The 27,402-nt window shown below is 38.7% G+C and overlaps 3 protein-coding genes and 1 long non-coding RNA gene across 7 annotated transcripts; 1 reads left to right on the top strand and 3 right to left on the bottom strand.

Annotated features, from left to right (window-relative positions):
- Positions 1–9,017: 9,017 nt before the first annotated feature.
- LOC130732531 (uncharacterized) lies at positions 9,018–9,770 on the bottom strand. Its single transcript, XM_057584560.1, has one exon. The coding sequence runs from the start codon at positions 9,768–9,770 to the stop codon at positions 9,018–9,020; it is 753 nt and encodes a 250-aa protein (XP_057440543.1).
- A 1,663-nt stretch (positions 9,771–11,433) lies between these two features.
- Positions 11,434–17,928, top strand: LOC130734381 (uncharacterized). Of its 4 annotated transcripts, XR_009017919.1 has the most exons (5): positions 11,434–11,644; positions 13,085–13,210; positions 14,053–14,174; positions 14,260–14,681; positions 17,517–17,928. It is a non-coding gene; the product is annotated as an uncharacterized LOC130734381 (long non-coding RNA). The 4 variants fall into 4 exon arrangements; XR_009017918.1 differs by having other exon boundaries at positions 14,053–14,681; XR_009017920.1 differs by lacking the exon at positions 17,517–17,928 and adding an exon at positions 16,688–17,509 and having other exon boundaries at positions 14,053–14,681.
- LOC130734380 (wall-associated receptor kinase 1-like) lies at positions 15,017–16,491 on the bottom strand. Its single transcript, XM_057586754.1, has 2 exons — positions 16,241–16,491; positions 15,017–16,101 (listed from the first exon to the last, which is right to left on the bottom strand). Exons 1-2 carry the CDS (start codon positions 16,365–16,367, stop codon positions 15,017–15,019), a joined length of 1,212 nt encoding a protein of 403 aa, XP_057442737.1. The 5' UTR covers positions 16,368–16,491.
- A 122-nt stretch (positions 17,929–18,050) lies between the features above and the next one.
- On the bottom strand, positions 18,051–26,911 carry LOC130734379 (wall-associated receptor kinase 2-like). The gene is made up of 3 exons (XM_057586753.1): positions 25,834–26,911; positions 19,559–19,720; positions 18,051–19,440 (listed from the first exon to the last, which is right to left on the bottom strand). Exons 1-3 carry the CDS (start codon positions 26,729–26,731, stop codon positions 18,233–18,235), a joined length of 2,268 nt encoding a protein of 755 aa, XP_057442736.1. The 5' UTR covers positions 26,732–26,911; the 3' UTR covers positions 18,051–18,232.
- Positions 26,912–27,402: the final 491 nt, after the last annotated feature.

The following is a 27,402-nucleotide window of genomic DNA, read 5'->3' as shown; positions in this document are numbered from 1 at the left end:
TTCTTTTGAAGTTCTCGATCCGCATGCTTACTATTTTGAATCAAACAAGTGGTTTTGGAAGTTTTTGTCGAAATAAACTTGGCTGAATTTTAGAATGTGTTTTCGACCATAAACATGTTCAAACTTTTCGACCATAAACACATGTCTTGTGCCATTATATATTCTTCGACCTCTAAACATAAGCATGCATTCCGTTCTGTGATCAAACGCTACTTTTATAAACAAGATGAAAAGTCATACACCCGTACGTTAGAGAAGAAATAAGGAGCTAAATGATAGACTAGAATACATAAATGTTTGTAACAGGTTAGGTCCAATCTCTTAGCGGCCTAGTGTGGATTTATCTTCTAACTTCAACAAAAATACAAGTATTCTCAAGTTTTTTAAGCTTTACATACGAATTAATATTCGTTTGCTGAAATAAAAAATATAACAAAAAGAGGTGTTAAATTGTGATAAAAAAAAATCTAACTAAAATCGTCCAGCCTCTTCAAGTGTATTTTGCGGACATTTATATCTGTCATGTGGTGTGGCCAGAGGAGATGCAATTATTAACGTACTTTATTGTTTTTTCTTTATCAACTTGGCGTGTTCACTTACTTTTTTTTTTTTATAAGCTTGGCGTGTTCTCACTTGACTCGCTGGGAATTGAAGACTTCTATGATTGTCTAGCCAGGTCCGTACCGAACATCTGAACTGTTTTTTTCTAAGTTCAGTTGACTTAGCACTTAGCAAGAAGACTAACGCTCTGTTTGGATGTAGGAGTAAAAATGAGTGGAAGGAAATAGAAGAGTAATGAATATAAAATGAAAGAATATAAAGAAAAATCGAGGTGGTTTTTAAGGTGTTTGGATTGAGAGAGAAAAAAAATGAATGGAAAAGTGAAAATAATGAAAATGAGTATCATACATAATTACAATTTTACCCATCACATAAATGACTTCAAAAAATTCATAAATCGTGTTTAGTTATATATTAAATTAAACTTTGTATCTTATTTTAGATATAATTACATCATTCCAATAATTATATTTGTTAACAATAGAATGAAATAATTTTACAATTTACAAAAAAACATAATAATTTAAATTTATCTCTCAAATTATTTAAACACATATTTTATTTTACATTATTTGAATTTGATCTAAAGAGTATTCAGTATTTACTTTTAAATTAATAGCATTTGGAAATATACTTATCTATCTAACAGTGTACCAACGAAGAAAGAACTCTCTTCAAAAAAAAAACGAAGAAAGAACTCAAAGAAGAAAACAGTAAGCACATGAGTAAGGAGGGTATTTCAGTCTCTTTATTATTAAAGCCTCTCTTTGTCTAGTTTTCCCGCCAATTATGCAGGGAAAACTGCATAGCCACTGTTCATGTACGGAAATCAACCCATTTCACTTTCCAGTGTGTCCCAAACAACTACACTAGGGGTGTCCAGCGGTCGGATACGGGCGTGCTCGGGCCAATATTCTCGGATCCGATCGGTTTAAACCACCAAACAAGCACAACCGCCACCGTCCGACCAGTATGATCGGATTTATCGGGTTCGGTCTTGTCGTTCTCGGGTGTATACGGTCGGTTACTCGGTTGAGAGGAAGAAAAAAAACAGAGTATAGAACAGAGGGCACAGAGGAGAAACACATGAATTTTTCATTGATATTTTGCATTACAATAACAAAGAAACCTCAATACAACAAATTGAAGAGGAAAATCAACAGAAAAATCGCATGGAAGGGTTCACACTTGCAGATCAAGCACCTTCGACCTTGATGAGACCGATCTGAGCGCCGCTGTAGATGGAGGGGCTGCAGAACTCCAGATTCGACCTCGTAGGTTCTATTTGAGAAGAAGAATAGAAGATCAGCAGTATCTATGTCAACAGCGGGGTGAAGAGAAGAGGAGAGAAGAGAAGGGCTGAGAGGTTATCTATGAGAGGGGAAGAGAAGAGACATGGCGGTGGTGGCGGCGGTTGGGTGGGGTGGTGGCGGCTAGGGTTGGCTCATGGTGGGAAGGGCAGGCTGATGCAGAGTGGCGGCTAGGGTTTCTGAAGATGAGAAGGGAAAAGTGATGGAGGTTAGGGTTAAATGAAAGCTAGTAAGGTTTTGTTTAAATGGGCTTCAATTTTTATTCCCCAGACCTCTCTCTTTCTCACTCAAACTGGGCTGGGCTTGGCTGCAGTTTTTTTTTTCAAACTACTTCAGTCGGTTCGGTCGGTTTTGAGCCCAAATCGAAACCGACCGAACCAAACCACAGTAAACCGGTTTCTTTCAACCGAGTGACCCGAAAACCGGCCCGACCGGCCCGTTTTCATGAAAATTGGCTCAGTTTAGCCGGGTTCGGTTCGGGCCGGTTCACCCTGGACAGGCCTAAACTACACATTTTGCTACTTGAGGGTCCAAAAGTACATGAAATAAAACAGGGGAAGCAGTTGCTACTTGAGGGACTCACGGGCCAGAGAAGAGAGAAAATTGACTACAAACCACTGCACCATCATGTATCTTATGTTTTGTGTTACTTCATGTTTTATGTAGTCAAGTTTCATATATTGACTAAGTTGCCACCGTGTTTGTTCTGTTTCCATTTTCACAAACTTCTCAACAAAAAACATAGAATATGATTTTTTTTTTCATTTTCAATTTTGAACCTATTTTCAGAAATATTTTCTAAAATTTAACCAAACAAGTTTCACGTCTATTTTCTATTTTCAGTGAAAATAAAAACAGGAAACAGACAAACCAAACACGCCCTAAGCGTTTTTCTTTTCGGGCCGTTGTTTCCATACTATTGAATTAATAGTGTCGTCACTTGTCATGAATTTTGTGATGTCACACATGGTTGATGGTTAGATATTTTTGTTACCTTTTTATAACTAAACCGTTGCTATGCTCCGTGTAAATGGCAAGGCAAATTAGACAATTGCCTAAGGCCTCCAAAAATATTTAGACCCCCAAAAAATTAGTATGTATAGGATATATTACTGAGACTTAAGAGAGGTAATAATATAATGAAAAATTAAGTAATATTGATAACAACATAGGAAATGCAATGTGAGAACTTAAAAGTGTAACGTGAGAAGTGCAACTTTGAAAGTTATTAGTAGTAGTATTTTATATTAGAAAATTTACATTTTTCAAAAAATAAGTAAATAAGATATATACGACTTGCTACTTGATGACGGTTTTGCGGTCTTGAACTTGTGTTTCTGACTCTCCTAGAAGTGTGGTCTTAGTGTTTAACACGTGATCAGGGGTTAGGGGTGGAAATATGTTGGGCCTAGGTAGGCTTTGCGTAAATATGCTTAGCCTGCTTAAAAGTCTTAAGGCTTGAGCCTGGCTTGTCATAGGCTTTTTTCGAGCCTGGTCTGGCCTTCCCGAAAGTCTGGCTTGGCCCGGTAACCTATTTAAATGCACGTTTCACAAAGAGTTTTACGTTTGCTAACAAACATATCTGTAAAAAAGCTATCAAACTTATAAGCTAACGAGTTAAATTATACTAAAATAATTTTTTCAACAATGAGACTTATAATATTATAAGCTACTAGGTAGAGATGAAACTAAATGAGATTATGTTGGTTTCTTAGAGTCGGAGTGCCAATTTAAAATCACACTTTATAGTAAGGTATTTAAATACGTCATATATTTATTTTTAAATAGACTTATAACTTTGAAACATTACATAAGTCAATTTTCCTAAATATATAAAAATGTCAATAACTATATAATTTCAAGATATTATTAAATTTTTAATATATAGCATCATCAATGGTAAAATATATTTATACTAATCATATTTACAATGTACTAGAAAAATATTAATCATATTTACTTAAATATGCTAGCCTATAAGGCTTATAAGGCTTGTTGAATGACATGAGCCTGACCTTTTTAACTAAATGAGTTTTTCAAAAAGCTTAAGTCTTGCCTATATACTAATTTGTCCTGACCTGACCTGGTAGGCCATAGGACCCTACGAACGGTATAGCCTATTCTCACTCCTATCTGGGGCCAAGCTAAGAGGGAATTTAAAGTAGAAGAAGAAATAATTGGTCTTGTGCGGCACAAGAATCTTGTTAGGTTGCTTGGATACTGTGTTGAGGGGTCGGACATATATACAGGTATTTTTTATTTTTTATCTCAATTTATTTAATTTCTATATTAAATATTATGGATGTATATTACACGATTTTTTTTTGTCACATAGAGAAATAAAAGCAACAACGAAACTAAACTACTGCATCCTGACAAAGGAGGGGAACTATAGCGGAGGGGGAAATCCTCCAGACCTTCCAATCCCAGCCTTCACTCACAGCGAGTTTTGCAAAAGCATAGGTGCCAATGATTCTGGACATCCTCGCTACTACACAGAATCTGGTGGAGCTCTGTGCTGTCAACATAGCACGCTACTGAACGGAAGCCAAGTTCCCAAGCCAGCGTGATTCCTTATGTATATTACAGGATAGTTATGTATGAATATGTTGATAATGGCAATCTCGAGCAGTTGTTGCATGGGGATGTTGGATCTAGGAATGGCAACGGCGGGGAAAAAAAATGTATCATTGGATACTCGCGGTTTTAAAACCCGTCACAAATATAATGACCCCGGGTTGAAAAAATGGATATTTTAAGTATTAGTCTATATACAAACGGAGCGGTGCCGATATACACATACTCATACATGCGAGTATTTGTTATAGTAAAATTACTTAAAATTGGATTTTAGTGTTAACAATCACATATTCAAATTTTATTTTATTTTTGTTATTAAAGAAAATATTGTCAAATTTCATTCCATTTAATGAAGTCATTAATATTTAAAATAGAAGATATTCAAGTACTTAACGGTTAACTCGGTTGGGATTAGGAAGCAGGTGGCAACCTCCGACGTGAGGAACGATAAAATTGAATGTTGATGGTAGCTATCGGGACCGGGATGGGATCAGCGGAGCTGGAGGTTTGGCGCGGGATACTCAGTGGAATTGGTTGTTTGGTTTTGTGGTGCACCGACGTGGGGGAAATGCTTTGATGGCGGAGGCGCAAGCTTTGTTGATGGGCATGGAACTGGTTTGGGAGCGTGGATACAGGGATGTAATTGTGGAAGTGGACTGTAAGGATTTGGTTCACAATATAGAGGATGAAGACAACATACGTTTTCTTCCTATTTTGACTGATATCAAGAACTTAAAGGACAGAGCATGGCGCATCTCAGTGAGAGGGTGAAGCGGGAGTGCAATGCTCCGGCTACCTTCCTAGCTTAGATGGGAGCACGTTCTCCGGGTGTGGAGTTCAGCTTCTTGGAGAAGCCTCCGTGGGAAGTAGAGACCCTTGTCATGAGAGACTTAGTGCTTGCTCGTTAGTTTTGTTTTTCTGTTAGTTTTCCGATGTATCAAAAACACGGTTGGGATTAAAATTTAAAGGTTTAATTAAGTTTTGATCCCTTTTACAGCATTTTTGGTTATAGTCCCTCGACGAAGCAAATGTGAGAGATCATCCCTAACCTTTAGGGTATTGATTGATTTTAGTCCCTCCGGCCAGGCTGGTCAACACCGTAGCTCCGGCAGTCCCACATGTGGCTGCCACATCACCGTAGTCCTGCTAGAACTCAGCCACACCACCACTTTGAACCCCAAATCAGTAACTTATAAATCAAATTAAACACCTCCACTTCACCTTCAACCTCATTAGATCAAATAACAGTTTTCTGTTTCCCAAAAACTCAAAATCTTGCTGATCAATCTAGCATATTGAAATCAAAACATAATACAAAAGACGCATTTTAATGTGATGCATCTCAGAGGTACAAAAATTCCACAACAAGAGAATGGAGGGTTTCCACTTGATCTTCTCCCAACCTAGGTCTTGAGGAAAGGATGACCCTTTTCATGAGGAAGAGGGCGGTGGCCGCAACGGCACAACCTCCGACGTCTTTGTTTCACAGTTTCATGCGGATGACATTCTCGACGAAGAGAAAGGCAATTGAGAGGAAGAAAACGATCGTTGTCGCAAGGAAGAAGGTGTTGGTCGCGGCGGCGCAACCTCCGGCATCTGCGTTTCAAACTTTCACGTTATGGTCGCCGTTTCGGAGGCAGATCGATGGAGCCTCTAAAGCTTGGAGGCAGATCTGGCTCTATGGTTATGCTTTTGCGTTGATATTGGATCTGGGTTCAAAGTGAGAGGATGAGGACGAGAGCTGAGTGAGGGAAGTGTTTCTGGATCTGGATCTGGTTCAAAGAAAAAGCATTCCACTTGTGTCACTTGTGTTGCGAGAAGAGAGTAGGAAAACTTTCTGGATCTTTTAAGACCAACAAAATTCCATCTTCTCCCATCAAATCCTTTTTTGTTTAACAACAAAACATGTACACTCATTTTTAGTTTTCTGGAATTTTATTGTTGCTGGAGGATAAAGATGATCAAATAATGTTGAAGATGATGATGAATAAATATGATGTTGTTAACTAATTTAATCATTAGTTTCAGTTTTTTAAATAATTAATAGTCTAATTAATAATTAAAAAATAAAATATAAAAAATCACTCGTGTTGATTAATTGTCCTGGTAATGCTACATGGGCAAAACGGAGTTTCGGCTTTGACTAACCCGTCAGAGGGACTAAAATCAATCAATACCCTAAAGGTTAGGGACGATCTCCCACATTTACCTTAGCAAGGGACTAAAACCAAAAGTGGTGTAAAGGTTACGGAAAAAAAACTTAATTAAGCCAAGTTTAAAAGAATAATGTAGCTCACTTCCCTGAGAAGGAGAAACATCCACTGCTACTGAATCTTACTGCTAAAAAGAAATGTAAAATGGTGGCACATAACCACGCTAGTGAAGATATTGCTTCTGCAAGGAGCAGTTGATGAAAAACTACTTCCTCTAAAGCATTTTATCAAACATAAACTGGACAGGACAACATGATTGCATGAAGCCCATGAATCTCCAAATTTTGATTAAAATAAAAATTTACACGGTTCAGCTAACATTCAAATTTAATTATACTTTTATGTAAGATAAACAGAGCCCACTTATAGGACCGAAACAATGAACTCACATTCGAAGTCAAATATTCATTATTATTAATAGAAACCATCAGGGCCTGTTTGAACGTCTCTCAGCCGGTTTTCACATTTATGTTTTCGTTGAAAAATATTTCCAAAAACTGACTTTTTAAACTCAACTGCATCCTTTCTAACATGGTCAAGTCTAGATAGCATTGCATCATTTCCTTTCCTCCACCCCGTTTCAACAACCTCCTAGAACTTTGGGTGCGAGACCCATGAAGCAAGAAATCAAAACAGTCTATTCTTCTTGTTCACTTTGAATCCTCCACATCGCAAAAGTAGGGGCAATGATCCGAATGAACCCAAGGCAGATTCTCTATAACGACCTCCGGAAAAAGATGACGCTAGCTAACATCTCTTAAAGCTCTATCTAGACACTTTGATATCGATTGCCTAGTTTCTAATCTGCGAAACCAGGTATATGAATCCCAAATGCTCTAAGGTCAAACAAATCACCTCTCGATCATGGCTAGAAACCTCTTTGAGTGCTGCAAGCAAAAAAAGACCCCCTTTGACCTCCAAGGGATAAGCGATCTCATTAAAGTCACCAATCAACAACTAAGGAAAAATAATAGAGGGACGAAGATGACCTAGATGGCGCTAAAGAATATCCTGACCATTCGGGCTCAGGTTCACATAAACTGCACTACAAACCCACTATTTGCATTGTAACCACTTGATTATGCACATCCATAATGGAGTTGGTAAAATTACGGTCACTTAGCAACCAAATTCCATCAGCAAATCCTGACGCTTCAGCTATTCCACAAATCTCAAAGCCCAAGTTCTTCCAAAAAAATGTTTGCACTAGTGAAAGAGCATTGCGTCTCAATGACAATGAACTCATCAGGTTTATATTTCTCAACCATGTCCCTTGCCATTCTCCTCCTTCGGCTATGAACTACCCCACAAACGTTCCAACATAAAACCTTTGTTTCTTGGAAATCCATAGCACAAGTACACAACTATATAAAGGAGGGGGCGGTCACGAACCAAGACATCTCGTTCAAGAAGCTCTGCTGTTGTGGTAAACCTCCTCATTACTCCCTCTTTGCCCTCCTTGACCATTCACAATGGTGGACAAGGCTGCCTCATCATCCTTCAAGGCATATTGGTTACCTTCTATATGAAAAACATTCATCATGAATTGCCTTTCCGGGGGACGAACTTTGTTCTAAGCTCCATCCCCATCCATCTGCGTAGAGGACAAGCTACCTTTTTTTTTGATAAGCCAAAAGAATATATTGAATGAAGCACAAGGGGTACTTCAACCCAATACAAAGAGAAAGAATGGTAAAGAAAAAAGAAGCAACTAACTAAGAACTTACAGCACGAAGGCTAAAGAAAAACCCCCCATCCCCTTGGAGGCAAGCTTAATAAAACATGCCTCATTAAAACCTTACCAGGAAAACCCCCTTGGGAAAAACCTGGTGAAGGAAAAAGAGTACAAATTTTAGAAAGCCAAGACGACGCCCCCAAGAAGAAATTACAAAACCCACCCATTAATGAAATCAGAGACACAGTTCTACCACCCAAAACCATAGTATCAACGACCCCAACAATAACGAATGGCACTGGACAGGTCCCCATTACAACATGATATATTAAGTCTCAAAAGGTAACTAAACTCCACCATGATTTGAATAAAACTCCAACTAGTTATAGATGCAAATCCTCCTGCAAAATACTTCAGCTTAATAGTATGCAACCAGCAACAAAATTTCCATAATAGGCCCAATCAACCAGCAAATTACGGCCCCTTAAAGTTCCTGCATCAACAACCAGCAATTAATATATTCCTAAAAATTTCTGATTCCCAAATCCATGATACCAGAAGTGATCAACCATAATTTAGCAGCAAAATCCAAATTGCCAACAGTCCCACAACAACTCGTGAATACTCTAAGAAGGAGCTAAACATGTAGACATAGCCCCACACAACAGACTGACCAGCTTACAAGACATCAGCACAAGAAACAGGATTTGAAATCCATTCGATCAAGGAATAGCTGAAATTGACATCCTTTGCTTTTATCCATAACCACACCTTGTATTGGATTAAATCAAGAAGCCTATTCCAATCAACCTCCTCTTCATTAAATATTATACCATTACGAGTGTTCCAAATCACTCCAACCGTAGCTATCCAGATCAGAGAAAGGACTCTCTTCCACAATTTATTCCCCGAACAATTGTTCAAAAACTGAATAAAATGAAATTTTCCATCACATGGCAGCACCCCAATTGAGCCAATCCATCGTAAAATTCCGCTCCAAACATACCAGCTCGACGGGCAACTGAAAAATAGATGAGCGATTGATTCCTCTGCATTTAAGCACACAACGCAAGAAACATCAACAATAGCTGGAAGCGCATTCCTTTTTCTTAGTTCGTCTTTCGTCTGAATCTTGTTGAGCACTTTCCAGGCTAAAGCTATTGAATTTGACGGGGCCTTGGAGGCCCATAGTAACTCGAATATGCCTTCGTAGGATCCAACTGAGAAGCCAGACAGAAATTCATAAGCAGAAGATACCGAAAAAGTACCAGAACCCTCCTTAATCCATATCCATCTATCTGGAACCCCCACCTTTGGTGAAAAGCCAGCCAAACATCTTTGGAGTTCAATTAATCTGACCTGCTCCCTCTCTAACAAATTTCTGTTCCAGCACAGCTTCCATTCCCATGAACCCTCATGCCATTCCCCCATACAACTGACAGTGTCATTTTGTTGAGAAGAGAGATTAAAAAGCTACCTAGCATCAAGGGGTGTTCAAACTGTGGTTGAGGCATAGGTGTGTTTCCATGAGGGGAAAGGCACAGAGACGTTTCTTACTTTGCTTGTCATGCGACATGGATGAAGAGCTATTCAAAACTGGCATGTGATCAACCTGCTTCCCTGGTTGTTGACTTTTTCTCTCCTTAATCAACACAGCAGCATGGGCCCCTCTTTTTAATGGGGCTATTGTTTTGCTTCCCCTTACTTCTCGAAGCTCCCTTCAAAACTGCATCCTTCACGCCTTGATTTCTATCCGTTTGGGATCTGCCTCATGATTTTCTCATGGTAACTGTTAACCATGTCCTATGTAAATCAGGATTTTCCTCTTGAAGAACCCCCATTACGACATCCTTTTGAGCATCTCCTTTGATCTCGCAATTTTCCTTAACTGTATCATCTGTCACAACCAGTTTTGAAATAACACAATTATTCTGATTGGATACATTCAATGCATTTATGGGTTCATTAATCTCCACTACCACGTCAGCCCTATCCTGGCCCATCCCCCTGCCCTGTGTTCTAGCTGTCGCCGGTTGTTTCCCTCTGTCATCTGATTGCATCGTTATCTTATTGTCCGTTTGTGTCATGGCTGGTTCATGCATCCATTGGCGTAGAAAGTGGCCATAGCAACCGCACCTTGAACAAGGAAGGTGAAGACCATCGTACTCGACCTTATACCAATGACCCTGGAACCAGACTGTTCCAACCACTAGTAGAGTAAGATCGATCTCAATCCAGACACACGCAAACTTCCCTCTTGTGATATTCAAGGTAGGAAGATATACCCCGACTGGTATGCCGACAACCGAGGCCAAAGCCATGAGAATTCTTCTGTCATAGAGAGTCAAACTAAGGCTTTGATTGATAGAGGGAGGTTTGGGTAGAGAGATGGATAAGAGAGAGTCAGGAGGAGGAAGGGGGGAAGTATGTGTGTTTGGCGAGTGGGAGGAGAGAGATAGAGGAGTGAAAAAGTGGTGGGTCCCATTGGAGAGAGATTGGCTAGTCCATGTTTTTTAATTTTTTTCTTCTGTTTTCAGACCGCCAAAAATGACATAAGACCGCCAAAAACTATATCCTTCCATGGAGCACACACTCTAGAACAATTCCTCCTTCACATAGCACCTTGGGAGCAAGCGGTTCCCTCCATCATGCTCAATTCTGAAAAGACTAACATCTAGTAAATCCACATCTAACCCAACAACATCAGTTGTTTTAGTCCCCACTAACTTATCTCTGAATGAAACCTGGTGCCCTGCACCATCTTTATCCGGTGGTTCTTCCCGCCTCCGCCACTACCTTGGGAGAAGACAAACGTTGCCGGAGGTTCTCACATAGTGAATACCTTTCCACACTACACAAAATGCCCACACACTGTTATAATTTTCTAAAACTTTAAACTTGTGTAATATCAATCAAAGTGTCTCCACTATGGATCATAATAATAATAGGGGTACAACAGTAATAATGTAAACATTATACCCACTTTTCCTTTTATTAATCTAAACATTATTCTCATTTCCTTTTTTATTAATCTAAACTAAAATCACTTCATTTTTTTCTTATATTCTTTTTCTCTCACGTCCTTTGATCTATTTTCACCTCTGCATCCAAACGAGAGATTGTTAAACTATTTAGTCTTCAAAGTTAAACCCTCTCTTTCTCTGGCTCTCTCAAGTCTCAACTCATGGTTGTCTCTCCAGTCGCCACCATACCGCCTCCGCCACACGAAACAATGGAGAGGAACCTTCTGATTTCAATGACGGAATCCCACGCTTCCTTCTTTGCGCTTCAGCCACACCATCTAGGTAAGCTTGTGATTGTCTCTTTCAATTTCTGGTTATTGCTTTGTTAATTCTCTCATACACACGCACAGGCTTGGCTTAGTTTTAAAATTTTTGTATGCGGTTAGTGTCATAATTTCCATTAGAGGTTACATACTTAGTTTTCTCAAGTGAGCACTATTACTTTCGACTTGAATTGGCAAGTGACTTGTATGTTTTATGTTTAAATTGTCATGATTTTTTTTTTTGGTAATAGTTCAGAAATAATTTTCTCTATATATAGTGGTTGGTAGTGAAGCAAGAAATTGAACTTAAAATTTTAAACAAAAAAATGCTGTTCTGGGCTTCTGGCATCCGAAATTGCCTTTGCCATACAGATATGATGCATTGGGCGGGTTAGTCAGTAGCCCTTAATTAGTAGCCCTTAATTATCGTCCAAAAATCAAAATATCTATTGTTAGTGATTTTCCTACTCTAACCTGCCATTATGTGTGGGGGATTGCATTGTTTGGCTCTCCGGTGTGAGAGGTGCTGTGGCGCCACCATTGTGATCGTCCAGTCTTCCTCTTCCTGTGCCTTGGTTGGTTTGTGGGTCTGCTGTGTTTTCTCATCTGTGACGTTTCTCGCTGTTTGAGTTCTTAGTTTGCGTCTCATGGTTCGAGATGTTCTTATTATATTGATCTTGGCCGACTTTATGCAATTAGGTTTTGAAGGTGACACCTCAGTTTACATCGTCTTCGTATGTTTTTGTCTCGAATTTTGGTTTTCTAGTTTTATGGCTTCAGCTGCGGGTTGCGCTGCCCCCCCACTCCCTAGTGTTTGAGAGTTATCGGTGTCAAAGTTGACACCATTGTTTGTCTCAGAAGCCATAAGTCGATCGACCTCTAGTGTTTTATTTCTGTGGGGTTGCTGTCGGTTAGCTGTTGCTTCAGCCTTGTTTTGTTTTTGGGCGTATTTTCGCTGGTTTTTCGCCCTAGTTTGCTGGCTCAGCTGACCCGATAACACTCCAGAAGAATTAGTTTTTGACATGCATCCATCTTAGCCAGATCAAGTATGAGAAGTTGTCTTGTGGACCCATGGATTTAGCAGAAGTTCGAAAGGTTTACCTATTCAATTCAGACATTCGCCAAGACTGCCATTATTAATAATATCTTATAGAGATAGTGATAAGATTTGTTTCTCTATTTCTATGACATAAGACTAATAACTAACTCAATCTTAATAAGAGATATTCAACACTCCCCGTCAAGCTCAAGCTTACTTAACTTTAAGCTTGTAACAAATCTATCTCAAGTATAGGTATCTCTTAATAATGGCGGTCTTGGCGAATATCTGAATTGAATAGGTCAACCTCTAAATCCATGGGCGCACAAAACAACTTCTCATACTTGATCCTAATAACAAACTCAATCTTAATATGAGATATTCAACAAGCTCTTATAATTATAAATGTTATCTTTTCAGATTAGTCTCCTAGTGACCTAGGCTAATACATGTTGCTCAAGGCTTTCTATCCATGGTAATAACTGATCGTGACACTCTTGGTTCTCATTTCATCATCTCTTTGAAAGCTGATCAACATCTTGATAGGTTTGTTTATTTGGTTTATTCCTAGTGGCATTTATTATGAGTTTTGTTTTTAGTGTACAAGTGTATTTGAGCTTATCTACTGCATTAAGCTGTTATGAAGCATTTTAGTCCTGCTTGGATGAGCTGATTAAAAAGCATTTCGCACCTATATAAACTGTTTTGGGCATTAGTTAAAAAGCTTGTGAATAATGTACTTCATAATGCTGAAAAATGAAAAGGATTTAGGGAGCAGCTGTATTTATACTAGTTTGATCAAACTAACCATGATGAATTGCTTAATTTATTTTTTTATTTCTTGAGGGCTTCATGAAGCACATACTAAAATCTTAATTGGCTTTTTTTTTTTATATTTTTCTTAGGGAAATGTTACTTATTTAACTAGATTTTCTTGAGTAAGTACTTATTTAAACTGTTTATCAAAATGGGGCCTTTGATCGTATATTCGTATCTGCTTGTAAATTATCCTGGTTGGTGTCTGTATGATTGTATAGTCTCTGTTGTGATGTTTTAATTAGCTTGTTAGCTATAATTGGAAGGACTCTTTCAATTACTGCGAGAAAAGCTTGCAACTTTATGTTTTACTATTGATGTCTGATGTACATTTCTACAAATAGGACCAAAAATCAGTATCTATAAGTACTTGTGTGTTACATTATAGCAATAGCAACTTATGTTTGCTTTCATAGAGAATTTCGCTGGTGCTGCTATTATTTTGAGTTCACATTGTTTTCTTAAGTTTTTTAGTGTACTTTATGTACTAGTGCTAAGGAGATTTATGGATCTACTTCTTTCAATTTATCGTTGTTATTTTCACTTTTTTGATGGAGTCCATTATTTGTTAGAAGGAGATATTTGACTATGCCCATGTCCCTGGACAAGCTGTGCTTCATCATGGTCGTTTTCTCCATGGTGCTAGAGCCACAACAGTAGGTCAATGGGTCAACCTACATTTATGGTGCAGAAGGTTCTTTAAAATATTCCTTGTATTCACTCCTATTTGTCAATTATACTTTATCATTGTATTTTCACATGCATAAGTAATTGTATAGATGTGGAAAGGAAGGGGTTCGCTGGTGAAAGTTAGGTTTGAGCCAGTGCAGTTTCTGAAGCTAGAGGGGAGTTTTGGCTAACCCAAGCAAACTTCACATGAAGGCAATATTACTACTCACTACTAAATCATATCTTAGAATCGCTTTCATATATTTCAGTGACCTCACTGCTAAATCATATCTTAGATTCTATCCTCATGTGATGTATTGCGAAGTTTACTCTTTACACTTTGTGGTGGTTATACATTGGCAAGTGATTACCACTAATTTTTCTTTTTATTTATTTTAGTTTTTTTCTAGTGTTGGGAAGATTTGTATGAAGAATCTTCCAAGGCTGAAAAAGATGATTCTGAAGAAGCCAACATTTGCTTGATGGCTCATAAGAATCTGCTGAGAAGTCAGAACACGAGGATTTTGAAGAGGTAATCCCTCGCTAACTGTTATATTAATTGTTTAAGTTAAGAAAAAAATTGAACTGCTGGATTATTATTAAGTACTTAGAAAATACAAGATAGGATTTTTCACACACATATTCAAGGAAAAATAACGGATTGCTTTTAAAGATTACCATATATTGTAACAGAACCTTGATATCAAAGGCAGTGTCGTGTACAATCATTCTATGCCATAATCATCTTCCACCCTGCAAGGCAACCAGCTGTACTTGATCCCTACTGTTATCATACCCAGTATTCTGAAGGCTGCTGCTGTCACCACATTCATAATAAATGTTTGACGCTTCCTCGTGAAGCAAGTATCAAGTCTCCTCCAAATCTTGTTCTCTACTTGTCCAGGGGTGCTTCTCCATTAGTCTTAATCCCTCCAACTCCATAGCCACTTCCTTCATGCTTGGTCTTTCCTCGCCTCTAAGTCTCAAACACTTTGCTGCAAGAACAGGAACCTCCTTTATCTCTTGCTTATTTTCCTCATTCATGATTCCAGCTTGAACAAGATCAAACATGCGGTCCTCTTTCAAGCAAGATAGAAAGTGCATAGCTAGGCTTCTTTTCTCTTCTTGCCTGTCAAAAGAAATAGGTTTCTCCCCTGTTAGCAGCTCTACTAGCACTACCCCGAAGCTATATACATCACTTTTCTCTGTCAAATGTTGTGATTGCATATACTCTGGGTCTAAGTATCCAAGAGTTCCCTGCACCATTGTGGCTATATCTGCTTGGTCAAGCGGAACCAATTTTGAAGCTCCAAAATCTGACACTTTGGCTCTGTAAGTGTCATCCAAGAGAATGTTGGCACCCTTTACATCTCTGTGGATAATGGGTACAAAGGCATCCGAGTGCAGATATGACAGAGCTCCAGCTGCCTCTGCTGCTATCCTTAAACGAGTTTTCCATGTTTCATTTTCTTCCTTGCCTCCATTGTGAATAAAATCATGAAGGGTACCATTGCTGACAAACTCATAAACTAGTAAAGGAACTTCAGTCTCCAAACAACATCCCAAGAGTTTGACCACATTTTTGTGAATGATTTGGGACAAAACAACCACCTCATTAATGAATTGCTCGATTTGACTCTTATCTACTATTTTGGATTTCTTGATCGCAATAATCCGTTTATCTGGTAGAATTCCCTTGAAAACTATGCCATAACCTCCTCTACCAATGATTACGCTCTCGTCATAGTTGTTGGTGGCCTTCTTGAGTTCATCTTCTGTGAATATTTTAGCTGTTTGGGAGGAATCTTCTCTTGCATGGAGTTTTTGTTGCAAAATGAAACCCCCATTCTCACGGAAGAATTTCTCTTTTAGCTTCATTAGTTTCCTTTTCTGGTATAGTAAGTACATGGAGGCAATCCCCACAAATAGAATAATAAGCCCTGCACCTGCTCCTGCATTCCAAATATTTTGACCCAATCAATGAGTTATTCTCTAAACAACATCCTTGCTCAATGAACATAACTACGAGAACTTGAAATGCAAGACACAAGAGACTGAAATAATATTAAATGGATGCCCTTATCTTCTTACCAATTATAACTTTGGTAAGTACTTCCTGTTTGTGGCACCCTCTTTTCTCAGTTCCATCTCCTGATTGCCCCTTAGGACAAAAGCATTGGTAAGACCCATTGATGTTCCGACAGTGATTTTCATCCATGCATGTATGACCCGACCTCTTACACTCATCAATATCTGCGACTCAAAAAAAGATATCATTGAAGTAAATGAATCTGTGTCCAATGATGCATTTTCAATTGTGTTATGGCAAGCCCCTAAGGTTGAGAAAGTGGTTAAGGATTGCGTAGGTTGAATGAGGCATAAGTTCTAATTTTTGTATCAACATTTTACACAAAAAAAGGAAGTCTTCATTATTAGCAGAATAAATTGCCTATGCAGCCATCAGGATGGTATGGGTTTCCTTCATAACCTGACATACATGTGCATCGGTAACCATAATCTATGTCCTCATCAACGCAGAGACTATTGTTCTTGCACGCGTAGTCGGTACCACTCTTTGAAGCATTGCAGCCCTTGTTCCCTACTGTCCAATCAAGAACCAAGGGGAATTTTGTGTGAGGAAAACCTTCAGCTCCATTGCCTTTGGTCACAAACTAGATTGCAGAGGTTTAGAAGTTGGAACTGAAAATTGACTTGCTGCATACACTGTATATAGCGGACATTTCTAACTGAAAAATAAATACAGTCTAACTTGCCGCCCAGCCGTCTTTTGGTGTGGCCATAGGAGGTGCACTTATTAATGTACTTTATTGTTTTTTCTTTATCAACTTGGGGGGAGTAAGTTCACTTGACTCACTGGGAATTGAAGACTGTCTATGTCTAGCTAGGTCCGTAACTAAGAAAGTAGGTGTAGAGATTTGAATGAAAGTACCAACATAAATGATTCATGAGCGATCAACTAGCTGAATAGTGTCTTATGGTGTGGTAAGGGGAGGTTCACTTATTTTATGTACTTAATTGTTTTTTAAGTAAGTTCAGTTGGCTTAGCACTTAGCAAGAAGACTAAGTGAAAATAAGCGGAAAGAATATAAGCGAAAAATGAGATGATTTTTTATAAGTTTGGATAAAGAGAATATAAGTTGTATGGGTGAAAATGAGGTGATTTTTATAAGTAGTAAGAAGATTAAGCCCTATGTGTCAAATGCCATCTTTTAACACCAATGTTGGCGTGTTCGTTGCTAGTACATATTCTCTGCACTCATCGTCTCTCCACTCCCTTATTAATATATACATGGACTTTTTTCTTTTTCATCTTAGCCCCTTTTTATTTAGTTCCCCCTTTTTACAGATGCTGTTAGGGCTGAGCAGCGGGGGGGTTCGGGTGAAGATGTCAGGTTTGGGCGGATTTGAGTCAAGCATTGGAAAATGTTATGCTCAATTGGAATGAGTTATGTGAAGTTAGATGCTTGTCATAATAATTGCATTTTATTTCATACTGAATATGAATCACTTAAGACATGTCCAAAATGTAATGTTAGACGATACAAGAAGGAAGAATCAAAATCTTTAAAATTACTACTATATTTTCCCATAATGCCCAAATTTAAGCCAGGAAAAGTTATGCAAAATCTTCATTGGTTTTTCATAACTCAAGAATAATCTTCATTCAACATGATGAAGATAGAACAAAAACAGAGAAAACTTGTAGAAAGAATATGAGAAGAATGAGTATATTCATATTCAACTAATTAGTTAGTGTTGAATACTTATACTCTTTGTTATTGAAACGTACAAAGGAAGCTACTAAAACAAACTCTAGCAATCTATGCTAAACTAACTCAACCAATAAGTTAGTATACACACAAGGAACTAGTCCTAATAGTTTATGAATGAAATGAATATTACTCACAAAAATATCTATGGTACAAGTGTTATATACTTATCTTAGAGAAGTTAATTAACTTACTTGCTTACCAACTAACAAGATGAAACTCACAGTTAATCACATAATATTACCAAAACTTTTAAGGTAATAAGAAACAGAATGTAGTTTACATGTCCCAATTATCTTCCATCATTCAATGCAACGGGGACATTATCTTTCAAGCTGTCGTACCCAGTAGTATATCCAAAGTTGCTGCTATCACCAGTTTCATAAATACTAGATGATGCCTTGCCAAGCAAGTATTGAGTCTCGTCTAAATCTTGTTCTTTACTGGTCCAAGGGTGCTTCTCAATTAGCCTTAATCCCTCCAACTCCATAGTCACTTCCTTCATGCTAGGCCTTTCATCCCCTCTAAGCCTCAAACACCTTGCAGCAAGAATAGCAACCTCCTTGATCTCTTGCTTATTTTCTTCATTCATGATTTCAACTTGAACAACTTCAAACAAGCGATCCTCTTTCAAGCAAGATAGAAAGTGCATCGCCAAACTTCTTTTCTCTTCCGGCCTGTCAAAAGAGATAGGTTTCTCCCCTGTTAGAAGCTCTACAAGCACTACACCAAAGCTATATACATCACTTTTCTCTGTTAGTTGTTGTGTTTGCATATACTCCGGGTCTAAGTATCCAATTGTCCCCTGCACCATTGTGGCTATATTAGTTTGGTCAAGTGGGACCAATCTCGAAGCTCCGAAATCTGACACTTTGGCAGTGTAAGCGTCATCCAAAAGAATGTTGGCACCCTTTACATCTCTGTGGATAATCGGTACCGAGGCGGCTGAGTGTAGATATGACAATGCTCCAGCTGCCTCGGCCGCAATCCTCAGACGAGTTTTCCATGTTACATTATCCACCTTTCCTTCACTATGAATAAAATCATGAAGGGTACCATTGCTAACAAATTCATAAACTAGTAAAGGAACTTCAGTCTCCAAACAACATCCCAAGAGTTTGACCACATTCCTATGATTGATTTGGGACAGAACAACCACTTCATTAATGAATTGCTCGATTTGACTCTTATCTGCAATTCTGGACTTCTTGATCGCAACGATTCGTTTATCCGATAGAATTCCTTTGAAAACTATACCATAACCTCCTCGACCAATGATTAAACCCTCATCATAGTTGCTGGTGGCTTTCTTGAGTTCATCTTCTGTGAATATTTGAGCTGATTGGGAGGAATCTTCTCTTGCACGCAATTGTTGCAGTAGAATGAAACCGCCATTCTCATTGAAGAATTTCTCTTTTAACTTGATTAGTTTCCTTCGCTGGTACATTAGGTACAACAATGCAGTCGCCACAAATAGAACTATAAATCCTGCTCCAACTCCTGCATTCAAAATATGTAGAGGGAAATTATTGATCATGTTCACACTACTAAATATCAATATGGTCAAGTTTTTTTTTTTTTTTTTTTTTTTTACAATTGAGAGGATCTTGATCCTTACCAATGATAACCTTGGTGCGGACATCACTTTTTTGGCAACTCCCTTCCTTTGTTCCAGTTCCGGTTTCCCCCTCAGGACAGAAACATGTGTAATTTCCGTTGGTGTTTAGACAATGATGTTCATCAATGCATATATTGTTCGATGACTTACATTCGTCGATATCTGCAAGTTCATAACAGAAATAACTATTTCATCAAACTGAGAAATTACTTTGTTACAAGTTTTACAAAAATATTTCCAGAAATGTTGTTTTTCAGGAATCTCATTACCGGCAAAGTCATTCTCGGGTAAAATGAAAATGTGTTTGGTTAGTATATGTTATTCCCGGACATGTTTTTCAAAATCATTTAATAAAAAAAATATAAAAATAAAAAATAAGTAGTAGAAGAGAGAGTTAGTGGAAAATAACTTCCACATTGCCATGGCAATGTATTCCCCTTCTTTGAGATGAGAATGAAATTCAAAAAATCATGTGTAGTTTACTTGCCTGAGAATCTTTCATACCTAGGAATAAAAAATTTGAAACTTCTACCAAACATGGGAATGTTGCTTTCCCAACCTCACGTTCCCGGGAATATTTTGAGATGCTTGTCTATCAAACGCCCCATAAGGTTATCAATTGAGTTTAAATATGTGGAAAATAGTCAATTAATTAGATTTTAAATATGTGGAAAATCAGTTTTTTATTTAATTTAAACACTTACAGGCCGAAAGTGTTTTTTTTTATAGACAATGTTGGTGGTTAATTGCTAGTAATTATAAATTATCATCCTCAAGGTTTGAACCCTGGACCTCTATCTCCAACACTTATTTCTACTCTTAGCTCAACCAAGTGAGCTACCCCTCCCATGTTAGTGTTAATTCAAGCACATGAGTAGCACGTGGGCTTCTAGTTTGGATTAGGAATTAGCTGTTACAGTTAGTGGCTTGTTTTAGCCTTGTAACCATGTACTGATACAAGTGTATTCCAGCACTATAAATACATGGACTACTGTTAATAAAATTGATTGAGTTCATTTGTTAATATCTCTATCTCTATCTCTTGTGTGCTAACAAATTGGTATCTAGAGCTCTTAACGGTCCAGTGGGTAAAAACGCAGAAAAAAAAAACAAAAGGTGTTCTTGTTCTTGGCATCGTTCTTCGTTGTATTGGCTCTGTGAGAGAGTTGCAGCGGGTTGCAAACAGAGCAACCGTGACTTGGCAACGGTGCAGCCGTGATTCAGCTCGAGGACCTGGGTATTGTTTTTCTTTGTGTGGCTCTGTGAGGAGAGTTGCAGCGGGTTGCATCGTGACTGAGCAACCACGATTCGGCGATGGAGACACTACGATTTGGCGACGGAGCAATCAATCTTGATTCAGCGGCAGGGCAATTGTGATTCCTACTGTTTCACTACACGTTTCTTTGATTCATGATGGGGAGTAATGGAAATATCCCAGCAAACCTTCCAATTTTTGATGGCAAGAATTGGGATCAATGGTGTTCCAAGATGCGGGTCATCTTCAACTTCCAGGAAGTGGGTGATTATGTTGATGGTGGCTATGAACAGTTAGGGGAGAATCCAACGGAGGCTCAGCGAACTGCACACAAAGTGGCAAAGAAGAATGATCTAAAGGCTCTCTTCTACATCCATCAGTGCGTGAATTCAAAGGTTTTTGACAAAATCTCAGAATCAAAAACCTCCAAAGAAGCATGGGATTTGCTAACGAAGTATTATGGCGGAGATTCAAAGGTAAAGAAGGTGCGACTCCAGTCTTTACGACGTCAATATGAATTGCTGCAGATGAAATCTGATGAATCCATTGCCGATTACCTTTCAAGATTGGGATCTCTCACCAGTCAAATGAAGAGTAATGGTGAGGATTTTACTGAGCAATCGATTGTTGAGAAGGTACTCCGCACATTAACCCCAAAATTTGATATGACTGTGGTTGCAATTGAAGAGACAAAGGATCTTGGCCAATTGAAGTTGGAAGATCTGCAGAGCACACTTGAGGCTCGTGAATTACGGGTCACTGATAGAGAAGCAGAAACTGAGATTGAACGAGCATTGATGGCCCAATCCAAGAAGGGATCCTTTGATGATAAGAAGAAGAAGTGGAAGAAGGGAAAGTTCAAGTCCCAGAAGGAAAATTTCTCTAGCAAAGAGAAATCTGATCATGAGGATAGGCCAGAATCATCTTCCAAAAGAGGAGGTGATAATGGAAAGTTTAGTGGAAAGAAAAAGAGTACTGACAGAAGTCAAGTTCAGTGTTTCAGGTGTGAAAAATTTGGCCACTATGCCTATGAGTGCAAGAAATTTCGAGGTAGTTCCAGTAAAGGAAAAACTCCCAAGACGGCTGAAGAAGAAGCTAACTTGGTTCAAGATGACTCAGACTCAGATCCTGTAATGTTGATGGCTACAACTTGTGAGAGGGGTAAGGATTCTGAAGTTTGGTATTTGGATACTGGGTGCTCCAATCATATGACTGGGCACAAAAGATGGTTCTCTGAATTTGATGCTACAAGGAAAACAGTGGTTCGATTAGCAGACAGCAACAAAATGATGACTGAGGGTGTAGGAAAAATAGCACTTGAAATGGAAGGAGGAAAATCTGCATTCATAGAGAATGTGCTATTTGTTCCCGACATGGAATGCAATTTGATAAGTGTGGGACAACTGATTGAAAAGGGCTTCTCGGTAAAAATTAAGAGACGTACACTCAAGTTGTTTGATCCAAAGGGGAGGTTCGTCCTTGTGTCTACAATGTCAAAAAATAGAACTTTCAAAACTACCATCAAAACTGCAACGGCTGAGTGTCTTCTCACCACATCTCCCACTAGTGAAGCTTGGCTTTGGCATCAAAGGTATGGGCACCTTAACTTTAGGAGTCTTAGTGAACTAAGGTCTAAGGGAATTGTGTTAGGAATTCCTAAGTTTCTAGCTCCTGAGAAAGTATGTAGTGTGTGTCTCACTGGAAAACAAGCCCGATTACCTTTTGCTAAGAGTCTTCCTATGCGCGCCAAGCATGTATTGCAAGTAGTAGCTTCTGATATTTGTGGTCCTTTTGAGGTTTGTTCAATTGGTGGTAGTAAATACTTTATATCCTTTGTTGATGAGTTCAGCCGGATGTTGTGGGTATACTTGATCAACACAAAAAGTGAGGCACTGACAATCTTTAAGAAGTTTAAGGCACTTTCAGAGAAACAAAGTGGCCAGGTCATTAAAACTCTTAGAACTGATGGGGGTGGTGAATATATTTCACTAGCTTTTAAGCAGTTTTGTGAAGAGAATGGCATTATCCATGAGATCACACCTCCCTATACACCCCAACACAATGGACTTGCAGAAAGAAGGAATAGGAGTCTTGTGGAAATGGCCAGAAGCATGCTCAATCAGAAGGGACTACCACACATGTTTTGGGGTGAGGCAATTTCTACAGCAGCTTACATTTTAAATAAATGTCCTACAAAGAGGTTGACGGACAAGGTCCCTGAAGAAATCTGGACTGGAACAAAGCCTAGTGTGAGTCATTTGAAGGTTTTTGGGTCCCTGTGCTATAGGCACATTCCATCTGCCAAAAGAAGTAAGCTTGATCCTAAGAGTGAGCCTATGATTCTTGTAGGCTATCACTCCGGTGGTGCTTACAGGTTATACAGTCCAGCAACACAAAAGCTCATAATTAGTAGGGATGTTATCATTAGAGAGTCTGAATCCTGGAATTGGGAAAAAGAGGGTGAGAGTAGTACTGTTTTCCCACTTCAAACAGAGGATGATGTTACCAGTCCGGGAGAGACTGATGATCAAGAAGAATATGATGATAATGCTGCTGCTGAAATTCAGAATACTAATATTGATTCTGAGAGTGGTGATATTGGTTCAGATGCAACTAACATACATGTTGAACCTGTCAATGCTGGTCAGCAAGGTTCACAGATGAATGCACAGACCTTGAGACCTCAGAGATCAAGGAGACTACCTCCAAGACTAGCTGAGTGTGAGTTAACCTCAGATACTGCAGTAAATCAAGATGGTGATTTGATTCATTTTGCGATGTTGGCTGATGCTGAACCCCTTAGCTATCAGGAAGCAATGAGTGAAGAAGTTTGGAGAAATGCTATGTCTGAGGAACTGAAGGCCATTGAAAAGAATAACACCTGGACTTTATCAAGGCTACCTCCTAATAAAAGGACTATTGATGTTAAATGGGTCTTCAAGGTCAAGCTTAGTCCCAAAGGAAAGGTGGTGAAACACAAAGCAAGGCTTGTGGCAAAGGGTTTTCTTCAGAGGTTTGGACTTGACTATTTTGATGTGTTTGCACCGGTGGCCAGACTTGAGACTATAAGGTTGGTAATTGCTCTGGCTTGTTGCAGAGGGTGGAACTTGTATCACCTTGATGTCAAGTCGGCTTTTCTGAATGGTCAGTTAAATGAGGAAGTCTATGTGTCCCAACCACCTGGTTATGAAGTGAAAGGGAAAGAAGACATGGTGTATAAATTGCACAAGGCATTATATGGCTTGAAACAGGCTCCAAGGGCCTGGAACAAAAAAATAGATTCGTTTTTCTTGGAACATGGCTTTACAAAGTGTTCAGTGGAGTATGGTGTTTATGTGAAGAAGGCCAAAGGTGAATTGGTATTGCTTGTGTGTTTGTATGTAGATGACATGTTAATAACTGGTAGTTCAGAACTGGAAATTGGAAAGCTCAAACTCTTTCTGAAGTCAGAATTTGAGATGACTGACTTAGGGAAAGTAACCTACTTTCTAGGCATGGAGTTTCTCTATACTTATAGTGGTTTGATTCTGCATCAGCAGAAGTATGCAAAGGAGGTTCTGAGTAGGTTTAACATGACACAATGCAATTCTTCTAAAACACCTGCAGAGACTAATCTGAAGTTGGAAGGCTTGACCAGTGAGAGCAATGTGGATGCTACTGAATTTAAACAGCTAATTGGTTCTCTAAGATACCTTTGCAATAGTAGGCCGGATCTTAGCTTTGCTGTTGGAATGCTAAGTAGGTTCATGAATGAACCCAAGAGAAGTCATTTGTTGGCTGCTAAGAGGGTGTTGAGGTATGTTAGTGGAACCTTGAGATATGGAATCTGGTTTCCTACTGATGTGAAGCAAGGAAGTGATAGATTGGTTGGTTTTTCTGACTCTGACTGGTGTGGAGATAAGTTGGACAGAAGAAGCACCACTGGGTATGTGTTTTTGTTTCAAGGAGCTCCAATCTCTTGGACCTCCAAGAAGCAACCAGTGGTGGCTCTTTCTTCTTGTGAGGCAGAGTACATTGCAGGTTGTTTTGCTGCTTGCCAAGCTGCCTGGATTAGTTCTTTGCTGACAGAACTTAGTGTGAGCTTAGGAAGGCCAGTCAAGTTGAAAATTGACAACAAATCTGCTATCAATCTTGCTAGGAATCCAGTATCTCATGGTCGAAGTAAACATATAGAGACCCGCTTCCATTTCATTCGAGAACAAGTTGAAAAAGGAAAGCTAGAACTGGTTTACTGTGCAACAGAAGACCAAGTTGCTGATATACTAACCAAGTCTGTGAAATCTGATCAATTTGTGAAATTGAGGAGAGAACTTGGTGTAGTTTCTTTCTGAATTGTGTGTGTGCAGGTGCTTGAATTAAGGGAGAGTGTTAGTGTTAATTCAAGCACATGAGTAGCACGTGGGCTTCTAGTTTGGATTAGGAATTAGCTGTTACAGTTAGTGGCTTGTTTTAGCCTTGTAACCATGTACTGATACAAGTGTATTCCAGCACTATAAATACATGGACTACTGTTAATAAAATTGATTGAGTTCATTTGTTAATATCTCTATCTCTATCTCTTGTGTGCTAACATCCCACCCGACAGGCCGAAAGTGTAATAAAACTTTATTGCTTGTGCGTCATTTAATTTTCTCTCTTAGGAATTCAAAGTTTTATTTTTCCTTAATTAATTCATGATTGGATCATTAATAAGCCAAGAGTACCATTAATACAGAAAAGGATGGATCGAGCATATTTGGGGTAATCATTGAAAAGATCCCCTTGCGAGTTGTCATTATTTTAGTATTTTACATGTATGCCCGGCAGTGGGGTTGTTCTTTACAATTTGACCAGGCATTATGATCATTATATAATAATTATGGTTGTCTAAATGACTCCAAGTAAAGTTTGAGTTAAATCACCCTAATACTATGTGAACTAATGATATTTAGGATAAGTGTTACTCTTTTATTGCAAATATGAATATCGAAATCGAATCATAAGCAAAGTATACAAATTAATATTTAGCAAGAAAAAATACCTATGCAGCCATCAGGATGATATGGATTTCCCTCAAATCCAGGTTTGCATCTACACCGGTAACCAACATCCACACCCTCATCATCACAATAGCTATTCTTCTTGCACACATAATCACTTCCCTTCTCAGAAACATTACAGCTCTTATCCCCTACGGTCCAGTCAATAACCAAGGGGAAATTCGGGTAAGGCAAATCTACTAAATCTTGCACAGAGAAATTATATGAGCCGCTCTTCGCGACGAATGAATAGCTGCAACTCCCCAACCACTCTTCCGTTGAATTTGAGAACCCGAACGCGAACGCTTGCACGGTGATATTCCTCATTCTGGGAGGAATATCCACCTGGCAACACCCTATCCCAGAACACGTCCCATTGTTGATCATTCTATTGCCACCATTACATCTTGTTAGGCACCCAGTCGAGTACACCTCATCATTGTAATTGCTGTTGAGATAGCCATAATTGTTGCAGCCAACGGTTATGAACTTGTTCTCAGTGCTTGAAATGCTGAAGCTAGCCGTGTGGAGCCAGGGGTAGGACCAAAAACTGCTTCCATCTTGCCTATAGCATTTCCTAGAGATGTTAAACAACACATCCATCTCCCCCAGGTCGATGGATATATTGTTAACTCGCACGTTGCCCCAGTACAATCTCGAGTTATTGCACTTGAGACTGAACTTGGAGTCTAAGTAACAGGTTTTTTGGTCTGTAGATGATATTCCAATCCCGAAAGGATATGGAATTTCGATGTCTCCACAAGTGTAGTTGCAGCCAGATAGGGCCTGTTTTGGTGGTGAAGCAAGGGGTGTTTCATCATCTGCTGCAACAGCTACTAATACCACGGCTATTGATACTATTAACAACCTCAGGTGCGTGTGTTTTGCCTTCAGTTTCATTGTCTTTGATCACAAAATTGTTATACCATTGCCAGAGGGTTTCACATGTATATATAAATGCTTAAGATCGATTTTGTGTATTAATTCAGAGTTTGGCTGCTAATAAAGATGTGTTGACTTGGAAAGGTAGCCTGCCCTGACTAGGTATGAATGATCGTGGAAAAAACTTAATATTGAAAGGTAGCCTGACAAGATATTTGGCTGTTGTGTTGAAAAATGCCGAATAACGATGAAATAAAGAAAACGATGATATAGACAGTACTAGCTTGCACCCTCCGCGTAATGGTTGAAAAGTGGAACAAAGGCAAAGATCAAAAAAAAGTAATCGTTGAAATAATATTTTTGCAAGATTTAAGAAATGTTTTTGAAGTATGTAATATTAATTTTATGAATTATTGGATTAAAGATACTTTTCACACGTTGTTATCCCAAGATCGGAAAAAAGCAGTCTTGTAAATTGTACTCTTTTTTTCCTTCACCATATTTTTATCTCATAAGATTTTTCTTAGTAAGGTTTTAATTAGACATCTTTTCTGAAGTCTCTTCTTCAAGGAGGTGGTGGAAATCACTAGCAATAGAAAGTTCTTATGCAACTGTAAATTTATGCTTTTATTTCTTCTACTTGTAATGGATTGGAGTATCCTTATACTTCATTTTGATATATATTGAAT

The sequence above is a fragment of the Lotus japonicus genome, chromosome 1, assembly GCF_012489685.1.
Source record: "Lotus japonicus ecotype B-129 chromosome 1, LjGifu_v1.2".
Taxonomy (NCBI): Eukaryota; Viridiplantae; Streptophyta; class Magnoliopsida; order Fabales; family Fabaceae; genus Lotus; species Lotus japonicus.
The sequence above is the reverse complement of the archived record's forward strand: the minus strand, read 5'-3'. Positions and strand labels throughout refer to the sequence as shown.

What these genes read in the sequence shown, in the direction of transcription:
- LOC130732531 (XM_057584560.1), bottom strand. Translation starts at nt 9,770, where the DNA reads ATGGGGGAATGGCATGAGGGTTCATGGGAATGGAAGCTGTGCTGGAAC.
- LOC130734379 (XM_057586753.1), bottom strand. Translation starts at nt 26,731, where the DNA reads ATGAAACTGAAGGCAAAACACACGCACCTGAGGTTGTTAATAGTATCA. An exon ending in TCATCCTGATGGCTGCATAG is followed by an intron (nt 19,721 to 25,833) that starts GTATTTTTTCTT and finishes ATGAACTTGCAG; the next exon opens with ATATCGACGAATGTAAGTCA. An exon ending in CCGCACCAAGGTTATCATTG is followed by an intron (nt 19,441 to 19,558) that starts GTAAGGATCAAG and finishes TTTTGAATGCAG; the next exon opens with GAGTTGGAGCAGGATTTATA.
- LOC130734380 (XM_057586754.1), bottom strand. Translation starts at nt 16,367, where the DNA reads ATGGATGAAAATCACTGTCGGAACATCAATGGGTCTTACCAATGCTTT. An exon ending in ACTTACCAAAGTTATAATTG is followed by an intron (nt 16,102 to 16,240) that starts GTAAGAAGATAA and finishes TTTGGAATGCAG; the next exon opens with GAGCAGGTGCAGGGCTTATT.